The sequence below is a fragment of the Melanerpes formicivorus genome, unplaced genomic scaffold, assembly GCF_026170545.1.
Source record: "Melanerpes formicivorus ecotype bairdi unplaced genomic scaffold, bMelFor1.0.p_v2 SCAF_12, whole genome shotgun sequence".
Taxonomy (NCBI): domain Eukaryota; kingdom Metazoa; phylum Chordata; class Aves; order Piciformes; family Picidae; genus Melanerpes; species Melanerpes formicivorus.
Genome location: NW_027142364.1, coordinates 18,084,552 through 18,093,642, shown reverse-complemented (window position 1 = coordinate 18,093,642; position 9,091 = coordinate 18,084,552). Strand labels below are relative to the sequence as shown.

The 9,091-nt window shown below is 44.3% G+C and overlaps 1 protein-coding gene across 2 annotated transcripts in view; it reads right to left on the bottom strand.

Annotated features, from left to right (window-relative positions):
* Window positions 1-1,101: 1,101 nt before the first annotated feature.
* The window catches only part of COL4A3 (collagen type IV alpha 3 chain), a 74,820-nt gene continuing 66,830 nt past the window's right edge, over window positions 1,102-9,091 (bottom strand). For both annotated transcript variants that reach the window (XM_068145516.1, XM_068145515.1), the window contains 6 exons: window positions 8,557-8,655; window positions 7,193-7,405; window positions 6,077-6,254; window positions 4,910-5,024; window positions 4,354-4,526; window positions 1,102-3,792 (listed from right to left, as the gene is read on the bottom strand). In XM_068145516.1, the coding sequence (XP_068001617.1) occupies window positions 3,708-3,792; window positions 4,354-4,526; window positions 4,910-5,024; window positions 6,077-6,254; window positions 7,193-7,405; window positions 8,557-8,655 (863 nt within the window). In that variant the 3' untranslated portion in view covers window positions 1,102-3,707. The remainder of the gene's footprint in view (window positions 3,793-4,353; window positions 4,527-4,909; window positions 5,025-6,076; window positions 6,255-7,192; window positions 7,406-8,556; window positions 8,656-9,091) is intronic.

Sequence of the window (9,091 nt, the reverse complement as noted above, 5' to 3'; positions counted from 1 at the left end):
CTGGGAACGCTTCCATTAGGTGACCCCTCTTGAAACCAGTTCTTGCTGACAGCATGGCTCCTGCAGAGGAGCCGTTTCATCGTGGTGCAGTTATGCCTTTTCCAGTTCCATACAGAAAAACAAAAACTTATATATAGCATGTATTTTTTTAAAGACAGGAGAGTAGCCTCTGAGCTTTCCCTGCATTTGATGTATGGTCACAGTTACATTCTGGAGGTCAGTTGGGTAGCTGTGCCAGGACTGAAGTACACACTGATCCAAGGGTGGAGGTTGCTAATTCAGTCCCTTACAGCACTAACAGCACTGTTTCACAGGGACAGGCAGTTGGAAACATGAGCTCTCACCAGACAAAAGTTGTGTAACAGTGAGAAGTAGCCATCACTTGCTTTTAGATGCACACTTTTGCATTTGGCCTTCTTGCAACATAAACTGAGGGCCTCAGCATATCAGACCCGCCAATCCTCATCAATCTGTACAAGAGTTTTACCCCTCTCCTCCCTTTTACTACTTCTCCAAGCTCTAAGATTCCAAACTCTCAATAGGGATTTGGTCTTTACAAAAATGCAAACTTTCTAAGAAGTCTAAGAGCTGATCCTTGGAGCTCACTCCAAGGATGATCCAACTCCCGTGATCCTGCATATCATTTTCACACTCGGCTGCCCTTCTCTGCCTGCTGCCCCCAATCTGCCTGTTTATCCATCTGTGTGCACTTGCAGAACACCTCTGGGTACTGTCTTCTGGCGGAGGAAACACAAGTCCTGCTCTTTCCCAGCCAAACTACGTGGGGGCTGGTCCTTTCTTCCATCTGAAAACATAAGCAAATCCAGCAGAAAGGAACATGGCTGAGCTGTTCCAGATTCAATCTGTTGTCTGTCTTGAGCCTGCCACAGTATCTCATGTAGAGGTAGGTTTGGGGAGAACACAGAGATGTCCAGCATGGCTGTCTACAGCACAATGATAGGCTTCAGGTATAGTCCAAGTGGAGAGAGTGAGCATCTTTCTCTCTTTCACTTACTATCTTAATCCCATTACAGTGTGTGTAGGTGGTGGGAAACATCACTGGAAAGGAGAACCAAGCCAAGTGCAATGGGTCTTCTTTAGTCAAAATATTTTTTATTTGGCTGTATTTAGCAGAAGGTTTGCTCTCCCCTTCTCCCCCCCACATTGTTTGCTCATTATTTCTGATTCCACATATTTCCATTCTTTCAGTACAATATATTAACACCTTGCACCTCATCAGTACCGCCCAGTTAAGGCTCTCAAAGCATTTACAGACAGGAGTTAACTAATCCTCACAACAACCATTAGCAGTAGGGAAAAAAACCGACCTGCACCTGCAGAGAGATCAGCTTTTTTTCCAAGCTTCTCTTTGATTTTCAGTGTCCAGCTTGTGTCAAGCTGGGCTGGATAAACACATGTCCCTGCAGTTGTGTTTCATGCTTTTGAAAGAAAGACTTGAGTCTGATCACTCAAGATCTAAAGCTATTTATGAAGATCTTTCTTTAACAATTTGTTGAAGGCCACACAAGAAGTGAGCAGTGGAATCCAGAACCAGGTACCAGGCATGACTTCCAGTTCTTTGCTGTGAGACATAACAACTCTTTCTAACTTACCTTTGAGCTTTAAAACAACAATCATTTCCCTTCTCCTTACACAGTCCTCCACTGACCATTTCCAGCAGACTTCAACCTCAGGAACTTACATTCTGCATTTCACTAGCACATTTTACATGAGGGCCCCCACAGTCATCCCTTAAGTGCCCTCCACAATGCCTTTGGGTGACTGTCATGAGCCTTAATTAAGGAAAACCACCCAACCCCCAACAACTGAACAAGCAATGTGTGTGGATTTTCTCTGTATTTAAAGCAAACTTCAGAGTTTATGGAAAAATCTAATATGTGATTAAGGCAAACACCTCCAACCCCAAACCTTGTTCAAATGGAAGACTAAGTATTAACTTGACATCAATACCTTCTTATCAGTAGTGCATCTGCATAGAGATTCTTCATAACCCCCCCCCCCCCAATTCACAATTACACCTTGTGAACAGAAGTGCTGTGGCTGTTCAAGCAAAGCAGAACTTTACAATACCCATTCAGGTCATGTAAATGGTATCTTCATCTTGCCTCATCAGAAGACACCAGCCTCAAACACAGAGGAAACTTTTCTTAGATAGGATAACACTGAAAATTCAGTTAGACAGACATGCTGCACAGTATTTTAACAGGAACAATATGAAATGTCACTGTCTCAAAAAACAAAAAGGTCTAAAGGAGAAATCTTAGTTATGCCAATGAAGTGCTGGACCCTACACTGGAAAAGGTGCATGCACTGAGCTATTCAGGTGAAGTAGGCTTCTGCTAGAGTACTACATACTGGAATTTGGATAGCTTGTGCAAGTATTAACATCTGAAATGTTAACTTAACGATTTTAAATAGCCTTGCAAGTGCAATGTTATAAACATCTGAGAGCTACAATTTGATGCAAGTTATATGAGTAAATGAAAGTGCTTTTCAAGTAGTTCTGTTCATTTACAGGTGGATTCTCTTGTGTGCATCAGTGCTTAGATGGAACATTTTGAACATCTAGGGTTTGCTTTTTGAGATTCACTGGATGGAATAAAGGGTATCATTTGCAGAAGGTGTGATAAATATGGAAATACAGAAGAGAATTTGTGATGAATATGTAAATCTGGAATGTTAAATGTTAGTTATTAAAAATAAACCAAACCTGATTGAAAAAAAAAAACAAAACCCAACCCAACAACCAACCAACAAAACAAAACAAAACAAAAACCCACCCCCAAAAACCAACCTGATCATGCCTGACAATCCCTGGAGCAATACAGTAATTGTTAACGCCACCAAAATCCCAAATTCTGATCTGGTACATGGTTGTTCCTCAGTAGAGACAAAAGCATGAGGCCCAAAGCTGTCAACTTGTGAAGACTATGAAAGGTCTCATGGTCTGTGTGAAAAGCCATGGGATCTACTGCAGACTGTCCAGCACTTGGTGTGAGCCAGCCTTTATTGCCAGGGTGGCTGCAGAGAACATGGCTAGCTTGTGTCACCACCGTGCTGGCTGCCTGAGGCATGGGCTCACTCCCTCCTGGCTACTCAAGAACCATTATTATTGCTCCAATGGTTGTACTCCTGTTGGCCAGCCAGAGGAAGGGTGAGGTAAGCAGGGAGATACTCATTTATTAGACAAGGAAACCAAAAGAAAACAACCCCAAATGAGTCATTATATATTTAAAAGTGCACTGAGAGTGTTTCTTACTGAACCCTATTTCTCCTAAGTGCCAGTGTTCATTTTACACTACACCCACTTTGGACACTGACCATAGGTGAGCTGACACCAGCACGTCTGGTTTGTCTTGCTGCTTGAAAAGCACGTGACAAGGCAGCATAAACAGCTGTCATGAAAGATCTGGTGGTGCTGTAGTTTTATCACAAAAACACAGCTTAGACAGGACACAGTCCAGCAGAAGCCCTGCAGACTGCCACTGCAAGCTCTCTCCAACAAAGTGCTCTGTGATCTGCCACAGACAAAAGTCAAACTCTTGCCCTACCTCAGCACAGTGCTGCCCTGGCCAGTTAGCTGCTTTCCAGGTGCAGTTGGCCTTTAATAAATTAGAGCTCCTCAGTGACAGGCAATTCTTTGTAGCAGAAGCAGAGTTCCACCTCCCATCTGGAGCAGCTGCTGTTTAGACTGGTCTCTTCATGCAGACCTGGCAACGGCTGATGATGTTTTCTAGTTCTCCTGCTTTCAGTGTCTGTGACAGAGGTCTCCTGAAAGAAAGAACAAGAAGAGACAATGAAACTTTGGATATGGACTGACAAGGGAGTGGAACATCTCCCTTATGAGGAATGGCTGAAGGAGCTGGGTCTCTTTAACTTGGAGAGGAGGAGACTGAGAGTTTACCTCATTAATATTTATAAATATGTGAAAGGTTAGGAGGATGGAGCCAGGCTCTGCTCAGATATACCAAATAACAGGACAAGGAACAGACTGCCCAGAGAGGTTTTGGAGTCTTTTTCTCTGGAGACATTCAAAATCTGCCTGGACACATTCCTGTGTGACCTGCTGTAGGTGATCCTGCTCTGGCAGAGGGGTTGGACTAGATGCTCTTTCAGGGGCCTTCCACTTCCTAATGTTCTGTGATTGTGACAGCAAGACCTGGCTCACTGAAGGCATCTTGGTAGTAGAGAATGATCCTAATCCTAACAAAGTAGATGCCTTAGCCAAGAGAAGTTGCTGTGGGAGCCCCCCATATTACACAGGCAGTTACTGTCTCCTCGGGTGGTTGCAGTGTGGTGTGATATGCATGGACACAGGGAAGTCCACTTTACCTGAACATTCTCCTTGGATTAAGTGATGCCAACCAGAAGCTGTAGGAATTCGTGTAGTAGTTGCAAGTCCCCCTGCCATGGCACTCAATGAATGGGATGGCTCGAAATTCCTCCAAACAAGACCCAGGAGATGCCAGTGCTTGGCCAGAAGCTTCTGAGCCAGCACTTGTGTACTGTAATCATCAACATGTATGGAAGGAGGTCAGTGACTTCTCTGCATCTGTGTTCAGGACCAGTTTAACTACTCCACTCCCCAAACCTCTTTCCTAGGACTTGGTATGACACAGGAAAGTGAGAGCATGCAGTTATTTTTGTCAGACTAAAATCCTATTGCTCTCTTTTCATCTTTTCCCCTTTTCCTCCTGCCAACTATTTTTGAGGACAGATCCTAACAGTGTTTCTAATGCTTCTGGCACTGAGTAAGAGCTGACAGACTTAGTGCCTTCTTCCTGGCAAGGGAAGGGAAGAACTTAACAACTTAACAGTTATTAAGAAACCGGTTAGTTATAAGCAGTGAAAGTAAGAGGACCTAAAATTCAAGTCTCTATACCCTTACCATAACAAAAGAAAAGCCCTTCCAGAGAGATATCCAGCCATCTGGACATGGAGGAACGACAGTTGACTGGCTGTGAACTGCTATGACCATTGCAGCTCCTTCACAGACAACACACCTGTAAGAATAAACATGCATGAAGTCCCTGCAGAAAATGAGGGACAGAAAATGAGGGAAAATGTGAAAGAAGACAAAAACTGTACCTTTTAGGATAGTAGCTACTGAATGGCAGGGCCTACTATAAATGTTACAACTCACAAAGGTTTTCTCTGCTTAATGAGGAGGTAAGTAAATTGAAGGTAACCAAACACCTTGCTGCTCAAACAAAGGCTTTGCAATCTCTGCTAGAAACACCAGACCAAAATTGGTATGAGAATTAGTCCCAGAATATTTGAGCTTCCCAGTTTTGCTTTTACTGAATAAACAAGCTACATTTTACCTTCCCATGTTATCAATACTTTGTGTTGTTAAGGTTTGGATCACAGTTGTGTAGTTTGCTAAGATCAGAAAAAGTCATCTTTATTTCCTAAATGAAATAATGAAGTTGAGCTACACTGCAACATCTGGGTAGAGCAGGCTGGAAGACAGAGGACAAAGCTTGCCTCCCTGTCTCTGATTTTCCTACTCTGTCTGTCATGCTTTTAGAACATTTCCTCTTAAGATGCTCTTTATCCTTTCCAGCTGTTCTAAAGCAGCTAGCCAGGACCACATTTGCACAAGGGTGTTTCATAGCAGAGAACCTTTAGCCACAACTTAAATGTTCTTTACCAACTGCAGTAAATGTACTACACAGAACTGAAGGTAGAATTTGATTTGTACTGTATTCCAACTCATGAAGCTGTCTTTATTTGACTTTAGCCTCCCTCTGATATGCACAGCAACGGGTTCTTAATGAAATCCCACTGCAGGCAGTACGATGGTGTGCTGTCTTCTCATATCAGCCACACAGATCAAACAGTGTAGTGGGACTCTAGCTTTAATCTAATTTTGCTTAAGAGTATTACTGAATATCTGACATATTCAGGGGAGTAATTAAAAACCAAGTAGTTAAACCCAGTGCTTGTACTGGCTGACATGGGCAGGTCTTTGCCTGAGATTTGCCCTTAAAAAAACCCCAAGTGTGGTATATTTGTGGTTCCAACCAGAAGGGACAAATTCTTCTACTCTCACCTGCTTATGTGGGGCTCTAGTGCCCTGCCAGAGATGGGTGCCATGTCTGCTGAAATTACTGCTGCAGCTGACAGCCAGTATGAATAGTCATTGCGAGAAGCAAAGCTACAGACGTCATTGGTGCTACAGAACAAGAATGGCATGGTGGTGAATCTCTGCAAGCAGCTACCAGCTGTTCCTAAAAGACAAAAGAGGAAAGGTTTGTGACAGATTATAGTTATTGTGACAGATTATAGGAGATTATAGTTAGGGCAGTAAGCAGGAGAGACATGATGGCATCCCTTCTGCTATAGTGAGAATTACAAGAATTGGTGCCTATAAAGAGGTTAAGTGTCTGTGCAGTGGAATTATCCCAAAGCAAAATATTGATGGTATATACAAAAGTATGTATGAAAAAAGTAAGTGCCAAGAGTAAAATCTGTTGATGGTAAAATCTGGTAATGGATTGAAGTGGGGGGTGGGGAGATTCAGGCTGGATGTGAGGAGGAGGTTCTTCACCATGAGAGTGGTGAAACCCTGGAATGGGTTGTCCAGGGAGGTGGTTGAGGCCCCATCCCTGGAGGTGTTTAAGCCCAGGCTGGATGAGGCTCTGGCCAGGCTGATCTAGTGTGGGGTGTCCCTGCCCATGGCAGGGGGGTTGGAACTGGATGATCCTTGTGGTCCCTTCCAACCCTGACTGATACTATGATACTAAAATAAAAACACCTTTTTGAGTGATATTGGTCCTTGAGGCAGTGGCAGGGATTCAGCTGCTTAAGTGAAAACTTTTGGTGTTGTTTTTAAATGACACCCTAAAGCATCCCATTTGGTCTCAAAAAATGCAGGATTCTCTCTCAGATCCTGCTAGCCCATGCTGTGAACATTCACGCTAGACATCTGTCCATAAATAACTGAATTTCTCCTCAAAACAGTCTAGGAATAGCAAAAAGGAGATAGAAGAGTGCAGGAAAGAAAGGCCACAACTCTGAAATTGTCTGAGAGCAGCAGAGCACTCTGGAGGCTGACGGTTGGACCTGTTGTTCATCTCGGACACTTGCTGTGGGCTTGGTTTCACAACAACTCAAGAGCTACTGGTCTCTAAAGGAAATGATCTGGAAGTTTTTAGCAGAACAGTACCAAGGTCTTGTCCATGTGCTCGTTCGTTGCCTTGCACAAAAAGCAGCGAGTAGCCAATGTAGATCTGCGAAGTCCCATGGGGGCAGGAAGGAATCTTTGTCGACTGACTGTGCCGGGTGAAGATAAAACCTCTTCGTGTTGGACCGGTACTGACAGCACCTGGTGATCCAGGTAACCCCTGCAGACCTGGAAAGCCAATCAGTCCAGGGTGTCCTGTGGAGGGTAAAGAAACATTGCTGTAAATATTACCATTTTATTTGAAATGTTACTTCATTTACATTAGTAGAACCACTTGAAAACTAGACCAAAAAAACCCAATCAATAAGAAGATACAGTTTGCAGAGCAGCTGTATTTGTTGTGAGATGTGTTGCACGCCTTCACACCTAGCTCAGGCAGCTTTACATTGCATAGTATCACAGTATCACAGTATAACTAAGGTTGGAAGAGACCTCGAGGATCATAGAGTCCAACCTATCAACAGAGACCTCATGACTAGACCATGGCACCAAGTACCACGTCCAATCCCCTCTTGAACACCTCCAGGGACGGTGACTCCACCACCTCCCTGGGCAGCACATTCCAATGCCGAATGACTCGCTCAGTGAAGAACTTCCTCCTCACCTCGAGTCTAAACCTCCCCTGGTGCAGCTTGAGACTGTGTCCCCTTGTTCTGGTGCTGGTTGCCTGGGAGAAGAGACGAACCCCTTCCTGGCTACAACCACCTTTCAGGTAGTTGTAGAGGGCAATGAGGTCTCCCCTGAGCCTTCTCTTCTCCAGGCTAAACAATCCCAGCTCCCTCAGCCTCTCCTCCTAGGGCTTGTGTTCAAGGCCTCTCCCCAGCCTTGTTGCCCTTCTCAGGCCACCTTCAAGTGTTTCGATGTCCTTCTTAAACTGAGGGGCCCAGAACTGGACACAGTACTCAAGGTGTGGCCTAACCAATGCAGAGTCCAGGGGCACAATGACTTCCCTGCTCCTGCTGGCCACACTATTCCTAATGCAGGCCAGGATGCCATTGGCCTTCTTGGCCACCTGGGCACACTGCTGGCTCATATTCAGGCGGCTGTCGATCAGCACCCCCAGGTCCCTCTCTGTTTGGGAGCTCTCAGCCACTCCGACTCCAGCCTGTAGCTCTGCATGGGATTGCTGTAGCCAAAGTGCAGCACTCAGCACTTGGACTTGTTGAATGCCATCCCCTTGGGTTCTGCCCATAGTCTTATGGGCTAGTGAGGCATTCTGAAAAAGCACAACCATTTTTACCAAAGAAGTTGTAAAGTAAAAACATTTCCTGGTGACTGAACAAAAATGCACTTTATCTGCAAATTCAGTAGGAGCAGTCAAGCAGAGATGTCTGCTTTCCTCCTACCTCTTTGTCCTGGAAATCCCCTGTCTCCTTTTGGACCAGGCAGTCCTGGTCGACCCGGGTGACCAAAACTTCCTGGCAGACCCTTTACTCCTTTAGGTCCTAAATTGTAATCAGGAAGACAAGAGAATCACACATCAGTAATCATTTGAGATGTTAATAACCCTTGGTGAATAAAGCCCACATGTAAATGTAGCTGTGTTAAAGTAAAATCATGAGCATGAATTTGAGTTTTGAGACTTGTCTGCAGTGTTACTGTCACCGTATTTCCTATCATGAACACATCTGGAGTACTTCTACTACATGTGGTAATTTCCCTCCTCCTCCCCAGATGACATCCTGAGATGCTTCTGTTTGTATGAAAATGTTGAATGTTTGGATCATGTTTCCTTTTATTCCATCATTTTGCCTAGACTTTGGTTGAGGGAGAAACTCCCTGACTGACTGTGACAGGTTATAAACATAAGCTCGTTAACAAGGCACAAGAAGCTATTCTGACTACAGAGAGGTAGTTTTAAAGACATTGCAGTTTTCTGTG